A 23,715-nucleotide genomic window follows, 5' to 3' on the forward strand; every position below is an offset into this window, starting at 1 on the left:
CAAAACGCTATAAATTGAATCAGACTACAAATACATGAGACCAGACATCGATGTGTTGTTACCCCTCCTTAATGTACGTGTAGCACCTTCACACACACATGTCTCTGAAGCAGGGTTTTAGTTACCGTTTTGCAAACGGTTACCGATCCCCGGTGATAACTGTACAATAATTTTGTGGAATTTGATAGAAATTAATCAAATTTTGTTATATTTTTTATTTTTTTAAATTTTAATTTGAGTGGTTTATAAAAACAATGCGGATCGAACCGTCCGGTAACCACGATAAACGAACGGTTATCGACGATATTTTTAACTGTGGTCTGAAGACGATAGGACGGGAGAATCACATTTCTGTTAGGTTTTGCCTGATTCGGTGGTTGGTACATTTGGAAGGTGCTCCATAGGGGGGAATTGGCTCTTCTGACTTGAGGAAGTAAAAGCACCAGGTGAATAGTGCCCCCGTGACTTTGCTTCGCTTTACATCGTTGGATTGGATATGGAACGCATATATTTAACTTGCAGTGATGCTACAACTCTAGTATAAAGTAAATACATCAAAGTATTTCCTGAACAGTGTGTGCGCTATAGTGTTTTACTGCAAACGGTTGTCCCTCCTCTCACATAGTATTGTTTATTTCACTATTTATACGTGACTTTCCCTCTCAAGTCAGAGGAGTCGGTTCCTGCTTAGGATTTGTGAGGAACGGTGACATTTTAGAGGGGAGTAAATTAAGATATTTAAAAACTATTTGGGTCTAAATATTTTATAAGATAAATATATCTTAAATTATATCTAAATGTACACTAGGTTTATTTAGCATTTCTACTCTACCTCTTAGGAGATTTTAACATACTCTAGCAAGGTAAATTGCAAATAAGTAAATGTGGAAACTTAAATAAGGTAGAGAGATAAACTCGACACGTAAAAATTTTATTCTGTGGTATCGATGGCATGAATGTCACTCCTAGTCTATATTGGAGCTCCACAAAGGATATATTTCCGATCGGCATCCGGTCACAGCTCTTGAGCTGATAAGATCTCAACTTGAATGAGTCACCAAGCCAACAAGGCAACAAGTTCTTATCACTAGCCACTCTTCCGGTCACTTGCTGTTGTGATCACTTCGGAGCTTGAGCTACCAATGCAAGTGTCTTCGTGTCACCATACACGTGTTTTGCTACCGCTCCATACCAAGTTAGAGGATCAACAAGCTTGAGCCACCAAGACCAAAAATGCTGCTGAGTCACTAAGACTTTAAGGTGTTAATGTACCACTCAGTACAAACTATGATCACTCCTTGATTCCTTCTTGAAGCTGGAACAACTAGCTACAACTCATTCTGGGTTTATAAGCATTAAATAATCTCTAATCTTGTACTTAATCTTCTTGAATGATCATTTTAAGCACGTTGGTGGCTTATATGTCTTCTCAAGTGTGTATGAGCTTTCTCTAGACTCCAGCAATATGTCACACATTAAATGACTAAGTGGAGGGGTATTTATAGTATTAAACCCGCTAACTAGCCGGATTCCCAATGACTTGGAAAAAATGTTAACACCGAATGATCCGATGAGAATAATAGTATCAACATCGGATCATTAAGTGAGTACAAACTCATAAACTAGCCGTTGGAACTTCATTAAAAGCCTCTGTGTACACTGGACATTCTGATGTGCCTTCAAATCTATCACAGGACATTCCGGTGAGTTATCTTGAGCTAGACCGCGCCACTTTTTCTGTGTAAAATATTTAGACGCATTCATCTATGTGATCACCTGACTATCCGATGAGTTGATTTTCATTCTTCAACACTTATAATCGCATCTGCAAGAAATGATTCCGTGCTATCCAATGCAGATTACCGGACTATCCAGTGAGGTTCTCAGCCTTTCCTCTTTGTCAAAAACGCTCTGGTGAGTTTAATACACAGAGCACATGGCTATCCAGTGATGTTATTAGCCTCTGCGCACAATGCTCCGGTAAGTGCAAACTCTACTGCAGTGAGCTATCCGATGAGGTCAATTCTTCTAGGACTTCTCTAATTTAATTAAATTTTATCCGGCTGCGGTGACTTATTGATATATTGTATTTATAAAATATACTAACATATATTATTGACAGATATGTTAGTCTTAATAACTATGTTATTATTAATTATTAAAATTATAATTATAATCTAATAGGTTTATTTTCGCTATAGGTTTGGTAGCGGGGTAGACTTACGGGCTTTGAGACCGTTTAATCACAATTATAATTAAGTAAAGTAGCATGCGGACTAATGGGATGTCCGCTTGTATGTAGTTCTGCTGGCCAATCTGTTGGTGTGGGCTGACGAGCTAGAGGATAACCAGAGCGGCGTGTTTTTTAGCTGAGTAGCAAAAGAAACGTAGATTTAAATTTGAGGCGAAATTTACTGGCTACCCTGTGCTTAGATGTAAAATAGGAATAAAACTTTTAGCATAACCTCGCAAAAAATCTATTGGTGTAAGACCACCTGTGTTTCTAAATCCGGGCATGTCTTCCTTTCCCGGCAACCAATAATCCTACTTCCGAAATAGGAATCAAAACTTTCACTTGACGAAGTTCCCAGATCGAGTAATCCAACTTCGAATTCACATTTCAACTCGATCACATCAAAACTGAACGGTGGGAAACAGGGCGAAAATACATGTATACTCACCAACAATGGATGCACCAGCCAAGACAGGAAAGAGCATTGCGGAATATGAGCGAGGGAAATGCTATCGTGGCGAATGTAATTTTCACAAAGCATCAAAAATTGAGACGCGCTCCTAACCCAAATTCCAAATCTCCCTGATCACCACCGCTCCTCCCCTTTGTTGACATATTGTTGCACACATCTAGGTTAACACACCAGAGTATAGCAGGAAGAAGAGAGACACCACATGCAACCATTTTTTTTTTTAATCTAGAGCTTGACATAATATTGGCGAATTATTTCAGATCCATGCTTACATGGGTAGATCATAATTCACAGCCCCTTCCACCCTTTATTCTTCCCTAACAGTCTAGCAGCTTTTTGCCTGTGTGTAACTTGTCCCCCGGTTCCTTGGACATACGGTCCTTCCACAGACCATGCATTGACCACCACTAACGAGACGATGAATGAAAAGATAGACCAGATCAATACGCCCCATCCAATAATGACAGTTTGAAACGAACTAACCAGGTTGGTACAAGAATCAAATTGCTTGGAACAAACCAATCAAACAATGGCAACAACAATGCCCGACTAAAATTATCTCCAACAGATACTTTAAAATTTTATCACCTATAACACTATTATAATATCCTTTATTTTTTTCATCCCTAACAACTATCTTTCATTCCTCACCTTATTTTCTCAGATCCACCCAAATACTCAGTAAACAGTGATACGAGGTGCTCGATCCGTTCGTAAATTTGCCGCTACCTTGCTCCGTCCGTATTACCATGCCGCTAGAAACGGAAGCTGTCGGAGAGCGTTGCCGAGATCGGAAAAGGACAAACCAGCAGTGTGCACCGTGTTTTGCCGGATCTATACGGGAGCAGCTGGCAAACAAGATGGGAGGCAGACCTACCCATTTTATTGCTCGGATAAACAAATGGAAAGACTTGAACCAGAATGACGAGCAAGTAGTAATTAAACGAAATTGCACCAGCAACCAACTCTGTATTTCCTTCACAAAAAAACAAAACAAAAAAAAGCTCTAGACCACTCCATGGACCCAATCTCTCTGGAGTTGTCTGTATGTGTACCGACAGAAAATCTCAGCGATCACTGGACAAAGATTCACGAAATGCACCATCAACCATATAACCTTGCATTCCTGTCAATGGAGGACAAGCTGTTCTTTCTTTCTTCCCCCTGCACGCTAAGGGCGTCCAAGGAACTACGCATCCGTTTCAAGCTGGTGTTCCTCCAAAGAAAGGAACTATGCATCCGTTTCAGGCCCAAGCACATGGACGGAGGAAGAAGGAAAGGGCGAGAGGCGGCCCGCAGTCCCACACCAACCACTGCACCACGCAAAGCATTTGCCATCTCCACCGATGCAGCAGCACCAACGCCATGTTCGTCGCGCACTGCCATACCACGGCGACATTTTCGCCGTGTGAATACGCGACCAGCTTTCGGCTGTGCAGGCCCATTAGCGCCAACATTGTCGTTGGTCGCCAAGACTCGAGAATCTGCATAAAGTAGAGAGCGAGGGAGGAAGACGGGTAGGAACGTGATACGGAAGACTAACAGGCGAAGCCGATTTTCCATGGACGAGACCCGACGGCCTTCTGCGAGAGTTCGGGAGCGCACGAGAGATCAGCTCGTCCAGCCGTCCATCGGCCGTACACACACACACACACTTCCATGCACAAACAGACATGATACGGCAACAGAGTTGTAGAAACAATGTGTCAAACAAAGCTAGTACAGGCAGTCTTGGTTGATCTCGCTAGATCTAGAGAATCTAGATAGAAACAGAGCACAGAGAGGAGGCGAAAAATGGCGAAACCGCTTGGTGTGTCCAGGGGAGCATCGATCGGTTCCCCTTCTCCCAGGTAAGAAAGCCTGGGTGCCCCGGCGCCTCGGGCCAATGGCGCCGCGCCACCTGTCGCGCCGACGTGGCCGTCAGTCCTTTATCTGCAGCCAGCGGCCGAGCTGCGTCGGGTTGACGACGCCGGGGATGTGGGCCCCGCTCGTCATCAGCAGCCAGGACACCTCGGCGTACCTCCTCCTCGGCTCGGGGTCGTCTCGTGCGGCGGGAGCCGGGCCGGCACGGCTCGGCTCGATCCGGCGCCCGAGGAGCGTGCCGTGGGTGAGGAACTCGTGAGCCAGGTGGCCGGCCAGGATCTTGTTGCCGCCGCCGCCGGCCCGAGCCGGAGCGGGAGCCGGCTTCCCCGGCTCGGCTTTAGCCGGCGCGGGGCGCAGCGCCTGCGCCTGCAGCTCCCGCTCCTTGCGCTTGCCGAGCGCGACACGGGCCGCCTCCAGCTTCTCGCTGAGCGACATATCGACGGCTCCGCTTCACCACGCGCCACGTCAGCACAGAGCACAGCCGTCGAAAAAGAAAGCAAGAGAGAGGTCTTTTTCCTCTCGTGGACCAGGGAAAAAAAGAGCAAACTAAACAAAGGATGCAAATGGCCTCAAACCAAAAAAAAAAAAGATGCAGTGGTGGAGCCCACCGGGGGCAGAACCGTAAATTCACAGGGAAAAGACAAGAAAGCGAGTGGAGCAGACGAGGGGAGAGAGGAGGGCGACGGGGAGGGGTGAGAAGGAGGTAGAAAAAAATTCGGGTTATAAGAGAAGGGAGGCAGGAGGAGGGGGCAGCCTCCTATTTATACTGGAACGCATTCAAGAAAGCCTCTCAGGACTCCATCAATCACAATTATGCCATCGTAGCTCCGCGAAGATGAGGCACAACAGAAGGGTAGGATCGTGGTTACTGGAAGCCCTTGAGGGTAATACGGTAATTGATTGACGGGGGGATCTGTTGGCGTGTACCCGCGGGTCCCGGCGCTGGGCCCCCTTGTAGGACCACCGGTCAGTGGTACGGTAGTAAGAAGCTTTTGTTTGGGTGTTTTCAGATACAGGTGTCTGGCGCCTGGACCCAGACAAGCATATCTTACCCTGTTTCCTTTTTTTTTCTCCATTGGATGATAATGCTTTCTTTTTTTTTTCTCTCTTTTCAAAATTACGAGTAGATATGTGCAAATTAAATGCCATGCAGCTGGTATTGTCAGTCTGGTACAGATGAACACTGTTTTTTAACATACAAATGAACGGAGTTTTGTGAAGGTTTAGCGTAGATCTTGGCATCGGTGGAGCTTCAACTAGTGCCACCGAAAGGTCTAAGATTTCTATTTCTATGCTTGGTAGGAGAAAAAAAAGGTTCATGTGATTATTTTTAATGGCGCTTCCCTAACTACGCAGTTTTCTATGAGGTGAGAGGTGCGGGATGGGTTCGAACCTCCGCCCGTACGACTCCTCCTTTGACTCTTATTACTGGGCTCCATATCAGTCTGCAGAAAAAAGGTTCATGTGATGTCTTCTTCTTGTATCCTTTTACTAAGAAATTAAATCCCATTCCCACTATTTTTTTTGGCAAAATGCAAACAGCCCCAAGCAAATTGGTTGATGTTTGGTCACAATCAACCAAGAGAGTGGAGGGCAAGCGTTTGGAAAACAATATGCTCGAGCCCCAATATTTTTAGACGAATCAATGGTTGGTCCAAGTCAGATTGGGTCTTGTTCAGCTTCTGTGTAGTTTAGAAAGCATGGGCCTCTCTAGCAGCGTTCCTCTCCGAGCTGCCGTATATGCTAGAGAAAAGAAAGCAAACCATAATTGAACAAAGGTCAAATCTAGACATTGAATTTTTTTAAATGTACAGAAAAATGTTAAGATGTGGATCCAATAACAAATAAACCTCTTGGTGACGTAGGTTACAATTTTGATCATCTCCTTTGTTTTAAAACTGTTAAGATGTGTTTTTTTTTTCCCTTCTTGAGAATCAATCTGTACTGCTCTCGGCAATTTAGAGAGCGAGAATACATGTTGTTGCATTAAAAAAATTAAGGATTACACAAGATAGAGTTATTAGCTAGCAACATGAATTCCTCCTGTCTATGCAAACTCGGCTGCTCGCCCATAGATGGATTGGCTTTGGCTTTCGAAGTTTCGTTAGGGTCTGTACATTTTGCAATCTCCAACCAACTTCGCAGATTTACAATCTCCAACTAAATCGCTGGGCGAAGAAGAGGATTCCGAATACAAACACAAATCCGGTTCAGATAAGGAGCGCCACTCATTGATTCGAACGTTGCAAAAAAGGCCCTAAACCTTTAGCTGAATCAAACACTTTCATTACCATGTTCAAATTTTTATTACCAACTTCAGGATATAGCACTGGAGATTACACAGATACAGCGCCTTCATTTCCTGAAGCCTAGCTTCATTCCTACGCACAGTTTATGCTATAGTAGCATATAGTATCAAGTGTACAAAATTCAATTGTTCAAATCGCTAAATCGAGCAATCGATCGCTACTAGACTCTAATTTTAGGTCTCAGAAGACGGAAGAAACGATCTGCGTGCAGAACTTTTACTAACACAACATAGGGCTAAATGGTGTGATAACTGCGGATTTTAAGTCCGTTCTAGCCTTCTAGGTTTCCCATGTGTAGCAGGTGGCCATAGCGTGTTTGTTCCATAGCGTGATGTTTTTGGCACTATTTGTGATAGGCAGAGGTGGAGCAGAGCAAAGTGGTAGGGGTATACTACTTCACTGTACATGCAATAATATATACAAATAAATTAGTTTAGGAGACATAATTTTGGATTTAAATGGTGCACATATGATCAAAACGGGCCAACTTCCACTACAGTTTTACTTTACGGGGGTTATGACCATACGTGGCTCCAACCCTGGTGATAGGCGTGCAATTGCGCGGGAGATTCAACCAGATGTATTTGGCAATGTTATGATACCTAATTAATTGACGCATCCAAACAATTCAGTTCATCAGCATAGTAATTTCATACAGATATATATCAGCAATGCACGTGCTCGGTTGCGCGGGAAATTCATCTAGCAACATAGAGTGCTTAACCAACTGGTGGCTGGGGAAGAGAGATCCTGATACTTAACTAACCCGATTCAGTTAAGACTATGTCTAACCATATTTTCTTTATTTTATTTTTTTTCTTGATTTTTCTTTATATTATTATTCTCTTTATTTTTTCCTATCTCTAACAGTTTTCATTGGAAGTAAGTTGTGAAGAAAAGTAAAAGAGAGTCTCATCATGAATGGAATAACTTTAAGAATTACTTTGTGACGGTAACTATAAAGAAGAATCGTTAGAATGTTAAAAGAAAAAAAAATCTCTTTATAAAGAGATTGCAGGACTTGACGGAAAATCGTTGGAGATGGTAAACGCATGATCACTCACGTTCGGTGGAGACGCGGGACATGGCGCGGTTCCTGGACGAGGAGCTCTTCGGCTAGTGGCGAGACGCGCTGTTCCGGAGGCTACGGGCCACGAGACCTGAGGCGAGGGAGGCAGTCGCGTGGCAGGAAGGCTGGAAGCGGCTATTGACGCCGGAACTGCTAGCTGACGAGCGCGTGCGGCCGCTCGAGGCCGGGCTTGATATGATCAGCCGGTCGGCGCAAAAGGCTGGAAATCAATCAACCTGGCCGGCGCGGGGGGCAGCACGCCGGCGAGGCCCATTCGTGCCGCTACAGATTATTTGAATGTAAAATTCTCTTCATTACAAGATATATATATGTGTGTGTGGCTGAAATATCAGAACGTACATACAGTATTAAGAGGAAATATACCAGATACAGGAACCTCGATACCAGCTGAGTTTGTTTGATGTTACTTAGCATACGACATTGGCAGACCAGAATTCCCATCTAAGATTGCAAAAACTTGAGCGTGGATTACTCACTGTATTAGCTTCTGAAGACCCTGATTTGACCTGCGTTATCCAGGTGTTAGCAGTAGCACCTTAAGATCCTGATTTGTCTATCACGCTGATTTCACTATCTTTGGTCAATTAGCGTATGCAAACAAGCTCAATCTCCTCCGGCTGGCCCATTTGAATCCAAACTGGATTGCAGGATACAAGCTCGACGTCTTCAGGTTGCCCAGCATGGAATGATACATCTTTGCTGATTTCCGCTGAAATAGATAAACATAAATCAAAGAAATCTCCGTTAAATGTTTTGAGTTGACATAAACACATCTAGCTGCCAAATAGGTTCTTCCTATAAAAGAAGAAGTTGAATAATGATGCAATTAATGCATATGTGTGCAGAAAATGAAAAAGGAGGGCCAACAAACGAATCATAAAAGTGGAGTGAGCTACCTTCAGAAGGTGGGACATTGGTTTGTCCGAAGGCAAGATCAGTACATGCAACAAAGTTGCAATTACATTCTAGTATTCCTCCGGCACACCTTAAAAACGTCCAAGTTTTCTGAAATATATAGCAAGCATGTAATGTTTCAGAATCCGTAACATTAGATAACAGACATCTTTGGTATCTAATTTAGTAATCACATGTACCTGACTATCTTGAACAGACAGATTCTGGAAAGGCAACACTTGACACCCTGAAATCTTATGTTCTTTCTTCAATCTCAAACTGTGAAGAGTGACAAAATTTTGTACCTTTTTCACTGATATGAGTTTCTTGTTACAACGGAGTTCTAACGTCTCAAGATGAGAAAATATAGGTAGTTGCAGTATATGGCTAACACTGCAGAAACCCTCAATTTTGATACATTGGAGGGATGGGAAACTAGGCAAATCGAGTAGATTCTCACAATTTTTTATCCGAAGATTTTGCAGTGCCTGAACCTTGGGCAACCCCCTCAGTTTGCTACATCTCATAATGGTGAGGTGCTGAAGACAAGGGAAATCTGTGGCCTCAGTTTCATCCCATTGCTCCCAGGAGTCCATGTTAGTGAACTTCAGTGTCTCCAATGTAGGAAAGGATCTGCTGGTGCTGGATCTACAATCACTGCAGCTAGTTTCGTCATAGCAAGAAAACATTCGTCCCACGTGCTTTATGCTGGTCAGTGAATTGATTGAAAGATGTTTGAGACAAGGTAATCGACCAAGAGATGGCAGCTTTTTACAATTCCGACAATCTTTCAGCTCTACAATGGATAAGCTAAACATATACTGATCCCCCAGCCATAAAGGAAATCTGACACCAGAAAAGCCCCTGATAATGAGTTCCACCAGATCAGGGTGAGGTTGAAGACTATCCAACACAGATGATGCCTCATCAGCAAACATGGAGTCAATGCAAGACCAGAGGAGTATTAACTTACGCAATTCACCTTTGTTCCTGATGCTAGCTTCAGGAGTAATTTGTGCACTTGTCACGTTCTCTATTCCTGAGATGCACAACTCCCCCTTAAGCTTATTCAAGTTGACCAAGTCAGCAATCCCACAGGAGCCTGAATCACTTCCGACCTTGATCATGTGCATTGTTTGGAGGTTTGTTAATTCACCAATTCCACGTGGCATGTAAACATTCCAGTTATCCATGGATGGGAGTTCGAGATGCCTTAGATTAGTGAGGAATTTGATTCCCAGAGGCAATTCACCAAGCCACTCGCAACATTTGAGGTTCATTGTATGCAACTTGAATAGGGCACTTATTGACTCTGGCAGGCACTTGATTTTGGTATTCTCAAGACTGAGGTACCTAAGGTGTATCAATTCCCCAATAGAGCGTGGTAGGCATTTTATATCAGTATTACTCAAGTCCAAAGCCCTTAATGACACAAAAGGCTTCAACAGGTCACTTGGGAAGTTTATGCGCAAAGTGTTTCCATCATCCTTGGGTTCATCTTTTCGAACAACCAGCAATGTTCGCAGACCAGGGATATGAAATTCCTTCATATATTGGTTATGGAGCGCATAAAATTGCATTATTTCATTGGGATCCTCACTTGGAGCTAAAGATAAGTGGCGAGCATCTTCATCTACATTGCAGAATGTAGCTTTCTCCATTCTGGAATACTCTTTGGAGGATACATATTCAGCAAGCTCATGATAGAGGTCATGCATGACATACCTGTTGGAAGAAGCGTTCGCAAACTTATGAAGAATCTTAGAACATCATAAACACAAAGAAATATAATTAGAACAGGTTATCATCACCAAACATGTAAGATCCAAAAACTATGTAGCTAGATAGGAAGATCTGTGGTTCTGTAACGGCTGAGACAGGTAACTCTGCAAGGCTGTTCATTTAGTTAAAACAATGGAAGCCACTTGTCTAGTAATTATCACAGGACAAAACGAACAACCCAAACTGTTTACCAGGATACAGAGTAGAAGATAACCAAAATTCTGAAGAGTGTGTAATGGGTACCATACAGAGTAGAAGATAACCAAAATTCTGAAGAGTGTGTCAATGGGTACCAGATGCTACGGTGTATACTTACAGTCACTGAAGAAACAGTAATAAAGACTATTCAAGGTTCGCAAGGCATGGGATGATACTAGTAGCCTAGCACTTGGGCTTACATGGCAGTGTATAGAAGTGCTCAAGAGTCGAGATGAATTCACAATTAGGAAACCTCAGCATAGCATAAAGAGCTAACAATCTTGGTGTGTAATTATAAATTTTATACATACACTTCTATATTTATTTATACTATTTGGGTTTACATATTGAGCGTATAAGGTATTACTTTGAAATTCACTATTCATCGCCTATCATTCTGTTATTATGTATAAATGACCAGCTAGATTGCACAATGACCATGTGAGGGTACAATGACCATCTCTTATAAAGATACAACTAGACCAGTCAAGATTATAATTGAATAATCAATGTGCGTTTTTAACTTTTCAAAATACAAAACATAGCAACACTCTTCCAGCATTTTTTACAGACTTCCATCACTATTCTGACATAGTGGCATGTCATCCACTGCACGTGGCTTATGGCTGCCAAGTCCATGTAGACATCTACTCCCTCCGATCCCAAATATAAGTCTATTTGAACTTGGCACAAGAATTAAGGTGAGGAGTACAATGACCATGTTGCCCATCAAGTATTGGTAGAGTTAAGGTGTGTGGCAAGTTTACTGTATTAATTAGGATGCATTTAAGTAGGGGCAGATATGGAAGAATGAAGCAAAAATATGCATTGGAGTTATGATGGATTTATATTTGGTGCATTTGGGAGAAGGCTATATAGACTTATATTTGTGATCGGAGGGAGTAAGACATATGCCAATGACATCTAGATAGTAATCTCTGAGTACTTGACCTCTGCATAATAAAGGTGTGCACCCTCACTAACTGTTGACTTCATGCGCAACCTAGTTCAGCTTTGAATCATATACCAAGGACACTTTAGCATATTTATCCGTGGTGATAACTATAATTAGCAAATAGCAAATTAGCAATACAATAATAGATTCTCACGGGTAAGAGAATGAGTTATCACAAACTAGTTGTTTTTGTTTTCAAACCAGATTTTCAAGTTAACATTTCACACTTTGAATCACTGAAAATTCCAAAATAAGTAAAATTACCTCTCTTCATTATATGGTGATCTCTGAAGAAAAAACTTCTCCACAAGGTCATCAAAATACTCGCAAGCAATATCTTCAGCATGGCGTTCTCTGTCTGCTTCAACAAAGCCTTGTGCCAACCATAGACGGACCAGCTTGTCTTTTCTAAACAAATACTCTTTTGGAAATAATGAGCAATATGAAAAGCAGCGTTTCAAGTGCTTCTGCAAGCTATTGTAGCTCACCAGAAGAGCAGGAAGAATCTGCCCAACCACTTCGCTGTTCCACAAATCCCTCTGCTCAACAGCCTCCCAATGATTTCTATCAATTGCACTGGATAAAACATTGCCAACTGCATTTGCAGCCACAGGCAAGCCACTGCACCTGGCTGCAATCGATTTACCAATAGAAATAAGACTATCATCAAGAATACTGGGATCACGGCCTCGCAAGGCAGCATCTTGGCACACAGACCAGCAGTTATTATCAGACAGGTACCCCAATTGGTGTATCTTCGAAGCCATCGCCTTGGCAACTTTAGTACTTCTAGTTGTCACCATTATTTGGCTCCCAGGCGCAGCACATTTCAGAGGCACCTGCAAGCTCGCCCAGTGGTCTCCGCTCTCATCCCATACATCGTCAAGAACAAGCAAGAACCGCTTCCCCTTCAGCCGGTTAGTGATGACACGATGCATCTGGTTCACCTCAGCAAAGCCGCAAGGAGACACCGTAGCCTCTTCAGCGAGTTTCCGTGTTAGCTTCAAGACATCGAACTCTTGGCACACCCAGACCCACATTTTTATGTCAAACTTTGAGCTGATGGCCTCTTCATTGTAGATGTGTTGAACGAGACTGGTCTTCCCAACACCGGCCGGCCCAACAACAGGCACGACGGAATACACACTGCAGCAGTTAGCTTCGTCAGATAAGAGCAGCTCCATGACCCGCCTCTTGTCCCGCTCCCTTCCATGAAGCCGGCATTTCATCAAGCAGCTGGTGGGCGTTATGGGGCTGACCTCCTGCCGTCTCTCCCCATCGCTGCTTCTCAGCCGGAGAGCGTCCCTGTCCCTTGCAATCTCGTTGTACCGCTCCATGATCTTGTCGATCTTGCATTTGAGGCGATCGGGGGAAGAGGGGAACATCAAACTGATCTCACGCTTCCGCTTGCCGGCGCTGGAGCGGAGGAGCTGGGCCTTGAACCGCTCGAGGCGGGCCGCGCGGAGCGCCTCGAACTCGAGCTCCTCGAGCACGTCCTCGGCCGCGTGCTCCAGGTCCCTGAGCTCCCGCAGCCACAGCGCGACGAAGTCGTCGGTCACCACGCGGTCCTCGGCGGCCCGGAGCGTGGCGCGGATGCGCTTGAGCTTGGATTTCAGCTTGTCGAGCTCGCCATCACCGACGGCGCTCGGCTCGGAAGAGGGCCCGAACGGCTGCAGCAGCGGGGCGGCAAGCCGCTTAGCCCTGAACGCGAAGTCGTCGAGGAAGTCGCGCAGGTCGTCGACGAGCCTCTCGCCGCGGCACGCCATGGGAGGATCGGGAAGCCGGAGCGGAGCTGGAGCTGGAGCTGGAGCTGCGACAGTAGATTCTGGTTGTCCTTCCGGTTTGATCGATCTGATTGCAGAGAGGAGGCCAGATGAGCGAGACGAGCCCAGATTCAAGTCATCCGGACGCCGACGACTCGACTGAGTTGACGAAGACCTGTATCCCGTGCACGAGCAAGGGCAGGAGACGTGAGGCCCGGCCAATCATCTCTCGATGCCACCCGCTACAGCCTACAGCACCACTGTTCACTGAGCCGTGAGCACCATCCAGTGGACAGTAGTGCGTAGCCCTAGCCCACAGCGCAGGAAAGGGACGCCGACGACAGTACTGACGAGAGCCGGCCGACGAGCATCTCCGCTGCCTACTCCGATCCGCGAGACAACTTCACGCGGGCCACTGCCTACTCGTGCCGAGCACGGTCAGCTCCCCTGGACGCGCGCGCTCTGTGTTCCCTTTGCCAATCTCCGTCGCCCGACCAGCTGCAGGGCCTCGCGGACGGCATATGGCGGCTCATGGCCGCCCTTCTCCAAGCATGGGACGTCGCCACCGACCCCGAGAAGCGAGCCTAGCCCCTTTGGTTCTCCGCCGTCGGCGATATCACCGAGGGCCTTTTGGTGGAGCTAAACAGCACGGGCAGAGCTGCACAGTACAAGATCCGAGAGGTCGAGGCCGTGGCGGAGAGTGCGGCCGTTTCTTCAGAAGCTCCCCCGCAGCCGCAGGAGACGCACGCAATTCCTGAAATTCTAAAGAAAAAAACTGGTAGCTAAGGGGATCGCCCCATTGGCGCAGCACCCTACAAAATCCCAAGCTCGAACGGATTCAGCAAAGGGAAGAATGAAAAAGAGATGTTCTTGGGGGCGGTCGTTGTTTCCAATAACGACCACCCCACGATCTGATTTCACCGCAAAAAAATCTAGTAAAATAACAAACATGTAGCAAATACAATAGAGCGGCATCATGCAAATCTTCATGCTCAAACGCATTCGGAGGAGGGAGAGTCAAAAGGACAAATGTTCATGGGGTGGTCGTTATCTCAACCGACCACCCCAAACCATCTCCCCGCCGATGGCAGGACCCAAAATAGCCACAAAAAATTCGGTAAAAAAGTTTGAAGGTACGGATTGAATTGTTGAAGCGTTGTGCAAAATTTCAAGCTCAACTGGATTCAGAGGAGGGAGAATTGAAAAGGACAAATGTTCTTGTTCTTGTTCTTGGGGGTTGTCGTTATTTCAGATACTGACCACCTCCGCGATGTTACGAACCCCGGTTCGGAGGTTCCGCAATCCGGTTGCGGTTGCGGTTGCGCTTGCGCACGAGCATGGCGGCGTTCCAGTGCGCTCGCTCTCTCTTCCGCGGACCGCGGGGGCCTTCCGCCCTCCCGTACGGCGGCGCAAGCGCAACGTGTAAGAGTGGAACATGAGAGTAGAACAACCGATAGATTGTATTGATCAATGGTGTTTTACATATATAGATTACAAGGCCATTAGGCCATGCGCTGGGCGCACTATGCGGATCGTGGACGCACGGAGCGCGCACGCGCAGGCGAGCGAGTGTGCGGGCGAGCGCGCATTGCGGGGGCGCGACGGGCGTGCGCGGCGGGCGCGCGAGAAGCGCGCGGCAGTTGGTGACGCAGTTCCGTTGGAGACTTAGCCGTTGTTGAACTTGGCCTGCTGACACCCCCCGCAGTCACGACGTCGGGTGCCATGACGGAGAGACTGTCCCGAAAGTCGAAGAACAACGCCGACGGCAAGCCCTTGGTGAAGACGTCGGCGAGCTGTCGCGCGCTTGGCACATGAGTGACACGCAGCTCTCCAATGGCCACCTTCTCCCGGACGAAATGAATATCCAGCTCTATGTGCTTGGTGCGGCGGTGATGAACGGGATTGCGCGACATGTACACGGATGAGATGTTGTCGCCGTGGCGAGCGCCTCCGCCCAGAACGCCAAGGGTGCTGCACTGTGAATTAGCAAAGTACGAAGACAATTGTTAAGAGTCCGAAGGACTCGCTCAGCCTTGCCGTTTTGCTGTGAGGTATATGGGCAGGAGAGGCGAAGCTGGATGCCATGTGTGGCGAAGAGGAGACGGAGGGCGGCAGAGTCATACTCGCGGCCATTATCCGTTTGCAGAGCGAGCAGAGGTAAACGAAATTGCGTCTGAACGTAAGCGAGGAAGTCACGAATGGTGGGAAGCACATCAGACTTATTTCGTAGAGGGAAGGTCCATAGATAATGAGTAAAATCATCAAGAAAGACGACATAGTATTTGTAGCCGGAATTGCTAAACACAGGAGCAGTCCAGACATCCGAATGAACCAATTGAAAAGGGAAAAAGCTAAGAGTTTGTGACTGACCAAAGGGGAGACGCGTATGCTTGCCCAAACGACATGAGGAGCAAGAATGAGCATCTGCCGGATTACATGGAAAGGAAAAATTCTGTAAAATTTGGGAAACCACAGGATGTCCGGGATGCCCGAGCCGTTGATGCCATAAGGAGACTGCAGAAGTGGCGGCGAAGGCTTGATGATGAGGGAGGCGCAGAGGGTAGAGATCGCCGCTGCTCTCACATCGGAGCCTCTCCTCCTTGGTTCGAAGATCCTTAATGGAAAAACCAGCCGGGTCAAATTCGACAGAGACATTGTTATCGCGTGTAAGACGGCGAACGGAGATTAAATTTTTAATCAGTGAGGGGGAAATCAGGACGCCGTTCAAATAAAGAGGAGATGTGGAGGTGGGGAGGGAGGTGTCGGCACGGTGCGTGACAGGCATACGGGCGCCATTGCCGACGGTGATGATGGAGGAAGAAGGATGAAGGGAGGAGGCAGGCATGTTACCAGGCGAGGACGACATGTGAGATGTAGCCCCGGTATCAAGGAACCAGTCGGACGCGCTCGGAGGAGATGGGACGCCGGCGCCTTGCAGGGCGGCGTAGAGCGCGGCGTTGTTGTCGAAGGGCGACGCCGAGGTGCCTGTCGAAGAGAGATGGTTGGCGTTCAGCGCCTGCTGTGCCTGGAACGGGGGCCGTGGACCGAGCACGCCGGCGCCCGGGGCACGGAAGGGCATGGTCCACGCCTGGACCATACCCTGCCAGGGGTTGTACCCCGCCGCCCAGGGAGCAGGAGCGCGCGGTTGCTGGCCACCGTTGTTGCCGCCGCCGCGGCCGCGCCGTTTGTTGGAGCGGTTGTTGGTGTTCCGGTTCTGGCGCGGCGCGTTGGAGGAGGAGCCGTCGGAGGAAGCCGAGGAGGGGTTGGAGGCGCTGGAGCCAGACGACCGAGCACCATGGGACGCGGCGAGGGCCTGCCCAGCCTCGACGTTGCTGTCGTGCTGCAGGCTCAATTCTTCCAGAAGGAGGAAGGAGCGCGCACTCATGAACGTGTGCGGCGGGAACTTGGAGGTGATGACGGGCTTGGCGTAGCGGTACTTGGTATTGAGCCCACGGAGGAGGTTGAGCACCTGGCTCGTCTCGGAGACGGGATGTCCGATGTCAGCGAGCTGGTCGGCGAGGCGCTTGAGCTTGGTGCAGTACTCGTTGACGGTGAGATCGCCCTGCTGCGTCGACCGGAGCTCGGCCTCGAGATAGACTGCACGCTGTAGTTCGTTGTCGAGGAAGTAGTCCTCGATAGCTCGCCACAGAGAGTACGCCGTGGGGCTGGGCCGTCGCACCATGTCGAACACGGCCTTGGTGACGGTGGTGGAGATCCAGTTGACGACGCAGGCGTCGACTTTGCGCCATTCGCCGTCGCGCTCATCGGATGGCGGCGGCGAGCGAACGTGCGCCTCCACGCCGAAGAGAACCAGCGCAGAGTCGAAGAAGCTGCGCCATTGGCCGTAGTTGGCCTCGCCGTCGTCGAGGGTGACGGGGACGTGCGACCGGATGGAGACGCCCTGGAGCACAGCAGAGGAGGCAGGCTCGACGGGGCTTCCATCGTCAGAGGAGGCATCGGGAGAGTGCGCCATGGGAGCGGAAGCAGAGGAGAAAGGATTGATGAACTTGGACGATGATACCATGTAAGAGTGGAACATGAGAGTAGAACAACCGATAGATTGTATTGATCAATGGTGTTTTACATATATAGATTACAAGGCCATTAGGCCATGCGCTGGGCGCACTATGCGGATCGTGGACGCACGGAGCGCGCACGCGCAGGCGAGCGAGTGTGCGGGCGAGCGCGCATTGCGGGGGCGCGACGGGCGTGCGCGGCGGGCGCGCGAGAAGCGCGCGGCAGTTGGTGACGCAGTTCCGTTGGAGACTTAGCCGTTGTTGAACTTGGCCTGCTGACACAACGGGCAGGCGCCCAGCAATATTGCCCGCGGCGCCGTGCGATGGTCACGACACAGAATCCGTGGGGCACAACAACAACGCTTGCAAATTTGGTTGCTGGTTGCTCATCGCTGAACAACAAAGCTCGCTGAGCTCGGTGCGCCATCCTGTCAGTAATTCTGAGAAACTCATCTATGTTGCGAATTCTCAACTTGTCTGTTCCGAGAATCAGATTCTTACCATTTGCTGCTTTAAGAACATGAAAGAAGGGAATGATGCGTATTGTAATTTTTTATGGCTGTGACTGTGAGGAACTAGGCTAACGCATACGGTACATACAGATCTTTTGCTGCATCCTTGAGTATTGCACATCAGCTGAACTACTGAAGTATTTCAAGGCATCAACTTTCTGTCTTTTGAAACAGCTACACCACGCTCAAAGTCTCTGAGAACACACATATGCTCAAAGTAGGGAACTTGATTCCTCTCCTAGGTCGAAATAACCGTAGCATCCCTGCGAATGAGAATACACAGAATTAATGTACTTTGATGCGCAAGGCACCGTCAAATTGGATGTATCATCTTCAGTTAAAATTTGAAAAGTTGAAGAATGATTTTACCTGGTAGTGACTATTTTCTTGAAGTGGTATTGCTGCCAATTGTTGACTACATCAAGCATTGGGCATTTCACAATTTTGAACTTTTCAATAGATGACAGAGCTGACAAGCCTACCACCGATTATCTATTGGAGGATGGCAGGGTAGGCTTTTATCTATATCTATTGGAGGGAGATTGATTCTGCTCAATTATTCCCTTAGTAATGTACCTCTTTATATGGTTTCCTTCTACAGACTTCCTAAAAGTGTGAGGTATAGGATGGATTGCTATAGAAAATGTTTGTTATGGCAAGAGGGCCAGGATGCTAGAAGGTATCACCTTGTTCGCTTGCCTGTGGTATGTTGTCCAAAAGAACAGGGTGGTTTAGACTGTTTAGGTGTGCTAGATTTAGATATCATGAAATGAATATTGCTCTTTTGGGCAAGTGACTATGGAAGCTGGAAAATGAAAAGGGTATGTGGCAGGAGCTGTTGATGAACAAGTATGTGGGTAGCAAATCTATTAACCGAGTTCTAATCCTGCTAACTGAGATTTTTGGGCTGGACTTATGGAGGTTAAAAAGTATTTCTACCCGTTTTGTGCAAAGAAAGTAGGAAATGGCGAAAGGACTAGGTTTTAGGAAGATAATTGGCTAGATGGGGTACATTTAGCTAGTAAATTCCCTGATTTATACTATATCACTTTCAGCAAGAATATTTCTGTGGCTGAGGTTTTTGATAAAGGGTGGGAGTGTTTAAAGTTGAGAAGAGCTTTAGATCTTGTTTGGCAGAGCTCCAGCTTCGAGATCTATGTAGGATTTGGAGTTTGTATGATAAAATAAAGTTATTTAAATATATGTTTTTAATTTAAAATAAGAACAATATGTTTTAACTAAAGACCTTCAAACTGTCAACATCTTTAGCTCTAAAAATTTCTAAAGTTAGGGATAACCAGCTCTAAAATTTTTTAGAGCTGAAACTTTACCAAACAAACCCTTAGTAGGTGACAAGTTAGTAGCTTGAGATGAGTTGAAAAACATCTGTTCAAGGGTGGTTGTAGATGATAGTGAGGACAAAATGATCTGGCAGCTAACCAAAAATGGTCAGTTCATTGTTAAATCTTTTTAGTTAGCTTTGAAGTCTCAAACAATAGGATACCCATATAAGTTCTTGTGGAAACTAAATATTTGTTTGAAGGTTAAAATCTTTCTTTGGTTAGTGCTCAAGAGGAGCATCTTTAACTAAGACAACCTGATTAGCACGTTGTATTTGGAACTCAGGAGGAGCATCAAACACTATGGAAGAAAGGAGATGACAAATGCCAGTTTTGTGGTAGCAGGAAACAATAGATCATTTGTTTTTTCAGTGTCCTTTAGCACATTATACTTGGAATGTGATACAAGTGGCTTTTGGTTTTCAGAATAAACCGAGATCTATCTCACAGCTCTATAATGAGTGGATCAAATGTTCAGAGGTGAAACCAAAAAGTTGGTGATGGTGGTGGAAGCAGCAGTGGCATGGACAGTTTGGAAAGCTAGGAATGAGGCATGCTTTAGAAATAAACTGCCTACAGACCCTAGCAATGTTTTTTTTTATATGTCACTGGTAGAAGCTATGGTCCGTGGTGCAGGGAAAAACACAAAGGCAGAGAAATGTTGGCGGCAAGGCTCCTCGGACGGGTCGCAATGGATGGAGCTATTCCTTCCACAGGATCTTTCCAAGTGATTTGGGTCGTGCCGCCTGGACCCTGTAGGACGACGGACAGGTGGGCACTGGGCAGAAATTCGGTGTGGTTGAGACTCGTAGTGATACCACTTGTGATCAGGCCGTGTGGTTTGTTCGTGACCAACCGTCTAAAGTCCAAATTCACCGGGGTGACCGTGCTCGACCTGAGCTGCTTCTGCCTCGACTGTCTCGTCTAGCGGCATACGGATCGGATACGAATAGATGTTTTGATTTTATATCTTATCTTATTTTATTATTAAAATAAGAGTTAGATATAGATAATATCGGATAAAAATATAGATACGGGTAATCTTAGTCATTAATACGAATCGAATATGTAACGAATCAGATATTTATAATATCAGTTACGAATATTTATTTAGATATTGAGTAAAAACATCTATTATATATATCATATATGTTATGATTGTTCGAATTTAAAATTTAAGTATATTATATGTTTTATAGGAGGAGTTATGTTAGAGTGAAATTAGAGTAGTTACGAATGCTTAATATGCTGCTGAAACTTCTATTAATTATTTAAACATATTAATTATTTCAAATAAAAAAATACCACCACAAATTTATATCGGAATCCGATCCAATATCCGAGATCAAACGGTTCCGGCAATATCCGAAATCAAACGGTTCGGGAGATCGGGCGGACGAGAAAAATCCTACCCGTTTTCACTTCTCGTCCCTAATCCCTGAGCCTGCATCCGCCGGTGGACGGTGGCGGGGGGCTTCGAACGGCCACCAACCCCACCCTCGCCCGAAACCCCCGCAGCGAGCGTGGGAGACATGGCACCGCTCCCACCACCACCTGCGGCTCTCTCCCCCGTCTGCCGCGTCTTCCTTCCTGCCTCCAGCCCCCGTCGCGCCTTCCCCTCCACGGCGCTCTCTCCCCTCAGAAGGCGCCCCAGATTCACGGCCAGGAGTAGCAGCGGAAGCGGCGGCGGCGGGGGCACGCGCCCCGAGCCCAAACCTGGTAACCTTTTCGAATATATTTGTGTGGAGCAGAAGGGCATTCCAATTTCCAGTTCCAGGTAGGCCTTACTCTACCCCTCGCTGGGTGTTACGCAGGCGATAACGAGAGCAAGGCTGTCCTGGACGCCTTCTTCCTCGGGAAGGCCTTCGCGGAGGCGCTCACCGGGAGGGTCGAGTCGGTGATTGGCGAGGTGTTCAGTGTCGTCGGGCAGTGGCAGGCCGAGCAGCAGAAGCAGGTCCAGGAATTCCAGGTACTGCTCGATACAGCCCTTGCTGCTGATGGGTAGTATTCGACTATTCATGCTATTTTGCCTGTGCCATCGAGTAATTGTCTAATTGACATCTCTGTGGTGCATCATCTGTAACATTCAAATTTCTAGTTTTGGGGTACCAGAATTCATGTATGGGAGTGTACAAAAAGGAACGAGCGTTGAACTGCAAAACGGGCATAGCTTACCTAATAGAAAACTAGATTTGTTCCCTGGGTTAGGTGCAATTAAGCTTCTGAATCGCAAAATGGTAGCATAGAAATTGTTCTGCGTTCATTTTTACTTTTTTTTTGACAACTAGGATGATCTAGATGCTGGAATTGTTTTCAGATATCACATATAGATGTTGGGATTGCTTTCAGATATCAGATAATCCAACTGTCCTCTGTCATCATTTATCAGTGCACTACATATAGTGAAGTACTGAAAATTACCACTGCTGCTTGCTCCATTTCTTCTGTAAACCTTACTGTATGGGGCGCACATTACTAAAATCTCTGATGGAATGATGTGAACAGGAAGAAGTATTTCAGAGAGCCCAGAAAGCAAAGGAGAGAGCGGCCATGGAAGTCACTGATGATAAGGGGCCAAAGACTCTAAGTGAACCTTCAACAACCATTGCGATGCCTGCACCTACGTCACCTCCTACTACTCCCACCGCGGAATAGGTCTATCTTTCTAGGTGGTGTTGAAGAGTTGGTGCTGTTGCATGTAGATGCAGTTTTGAGTTGAAGAGATTCTCCCATGATATGTATCGATTAAAATAGCCTTTGACAGTGAAAATCCAGCATTTTAATTAAAAGTCTATGGTACACTATCACATATGGATGGAATGAAATAACAGTTAACTTTCACTTTTGAGAAAAATATTTGCACCTATAATGATCTCAAGCCAATTTGTATGTTTGGATCTGTGTGATATGTCATTCTTAAGAAACACAGCCTCAAATGACCGTGAAGACCAGAAAAAAATGGTTATCTTGATGTGTGATTTTTAAAACTTTGAATGAGACCTTCGTTTGTAAAAACTTCAAAGGCGTTATGTGGGAGATTGATTTGATCATCTAAATAACTTGAATCAGGTGAGTCTGAAAGTGTGTTAGTGTCCTTGCATCTGGTTCTTTATAAAATTATGTCTTTGTTCTATTAAGTGTGATATGCTGAGGACTGAGGTATCGTTTTGTGGACTTCTATTCAATCCTAGGGACATTATGCACGCTGACTGGATTTTATATGTGCATTCAAGGCATATGCTTTACGCCATTCATGATGTTGTCATTGTGTCCCTAATGTTTAATCTTATTTGACTGTATAAAACGCAGGTCTTCAATGCAGACATAAGTTCTTGCAGATAAAATGGCAACGTGTTCTCCATCACTGGTGAGCTATAATTTGACCAAAATCATTGAAGAAATAAATAGCAGCCAGCATTCTCCATCACTGGTGAGCTATAATTTGACCAAAATCATCGAAGAAATAAATAGCAGCCAGCAGGTATTTGTGTCAGAAAAATGTAAATTATCGGACGAGCCAGGGGCTCAGTTGGCTAGCAGCTGCGAGCGCTGCCACCTGGGTTAGATCCCTAGGATTGAACTCAGACATCACCGGGGTTTATCCCCATAAATAAAAATCCATTCCTTTGTTGCGACATGCCTGTCGCCTGCGGAGCCTTAAGGTGGGGGTTCTATTGACTGTGTGTAGAGTCTGTAGTTCTTGGATGTATTAAGGTGGTTCTATTGACTGTATGTAGAGTCTGTAGTTTTTGGATGTATTAAGGTGGTTCTATTGAATGTGTGTAGAGTCTGTAGTTCTTGGGTGTGTATGGCAGCATGGGTGAGTGTGTGGTGGTGTGTGTTAGCATAAATGTTTAGATGCTACAGCTGTACCAGTTAAGAGGCTGAAAAAAATGTAAATTATGTTGTTATTTCTGTTAGCAATAAGTCTTGATGTGTGCAGATTTTCAGCTAGCAAATTAGGGAGAATAATAGTCAATTAAAGCAGCAATTGCTGTAGTTATTAGCTATTTGAACCAGGTCATATTGTAGTGGTCAGCAGTGTATAAATAGAGAAGAAAACAGAAAAGGCAGTAAGCCATTGCAGCACCAAAAATACCACTGCTAGTATACGTGTCTTGGGTGAGTTCCTGGGCTACCTGTGAGGCTATAGTCCTTTCAATTGGTATCAGTAGGGTGTCATGGCGGGTGAAGATGGTCCTTTTGCAGCTCCTGCGCCTGTGGTACAGCGCGTGGTGAGAGATGTTGGAGGCGCGTACCCGCTGCTCACCAAGCACAACTACGCCAA

At 46.1% G+C, this 23,715-nt stretch overlaps 3 protein-coding genes across 4 annotated transcripts; 1 reads left to right on the forward strand and 2 right to left on the reverse strand.

Annotated features, from left to right (window-relative positions):
- Positions 1-4,368: 4,368 nt before the first annotated feature.
- LOC133889834 (uncharacterized) lies at positions 4,369-5,307 on the reverse strand. Its single transcript, XM_062330313.1, has one exon. It carries the CDS (start codon positions 5,001-5,003, stop codon positions 4,626-4,628), a length of 378 nt encoding a protein of 125 aa, XP_062186297.1. The 5' UTR covers positions 5,004-5,307; the 3' UTR covers positions 4,369-4,625.
- Positions 5,308-8,251: 2,944 nt separating this feature from the next.
- On the reverse strand, positions 8,252-14,974 carry LOC133887847 (putative disease resistance RPP13-like protein 1). 2 transcript variants are annotated; one of them, XM_062327835.1, is made up of 4 exons: positions 12,061-14,974; positions 9,062-10,586; positions 8,864-8,972; positions 8,252-8,676 (listed from the first exon to the last, which is right to left on the reverse strand). In XM_062327835.1, exons 1-4 carry the CDS (start codon positions 13,560-13,562, stop codon positions 8,552-8,554), a joined length of 3,261 nt encoding a protein of 1,086 aa, XP_062183819.1. In that variant the 5' UTR covers positions 13,563-14,974; the 3' UTR covers positions 8,252-8,551. The 2 variants fall into 2 exon arrangements, 1 of the variants encoding a protein (XP_062183819.1); XR_009903657.1 differs by lacking the exon at positions 8,252-8,676 and having other exon boundaries at positions 9,062-9,190; positions 9,241-10,586.
- Positions 14,975-20,864: 5,890 nt separating this feature from the next.
- On the forward strand, positions 20,865-22,268 carry LOC133889805 (uncharacterized protein At4g13200, chloroplastic-like). Its single transcript, XM_062330280.1, has 3 exons — positions 20,865-21,146; positions 21,242-21,396; positions 21,933-22,268. The coding sequence occupies exons 1-3, from the start codon at positions 20,960-20,962 to the stop codon at positions 22,080-22,082; spliced, it is 492 nt and encodes a 163-aa protein (XP_062186264.1). The 5' UTR covers positions 20,865-20,959; the 3' UTR covers positions 22,083-22,268.
- The last annotated feature ends 1,447 nt before the right edge of the window (positions 22,269-23,715 follow it).

This window comes from Phragmites australis, chromosome 13 (genome assembly GCF_958298935.1).
Source record: "Phragmites australis chromosome 13, lpPhrAust1.1, whole genome shotgun sequence".
NCBI lineage: Eukaryota > Viridiplantae > Streptophyta > Magnoliopsida > Poales > Poaceae > Phragmites > Phragmites australis.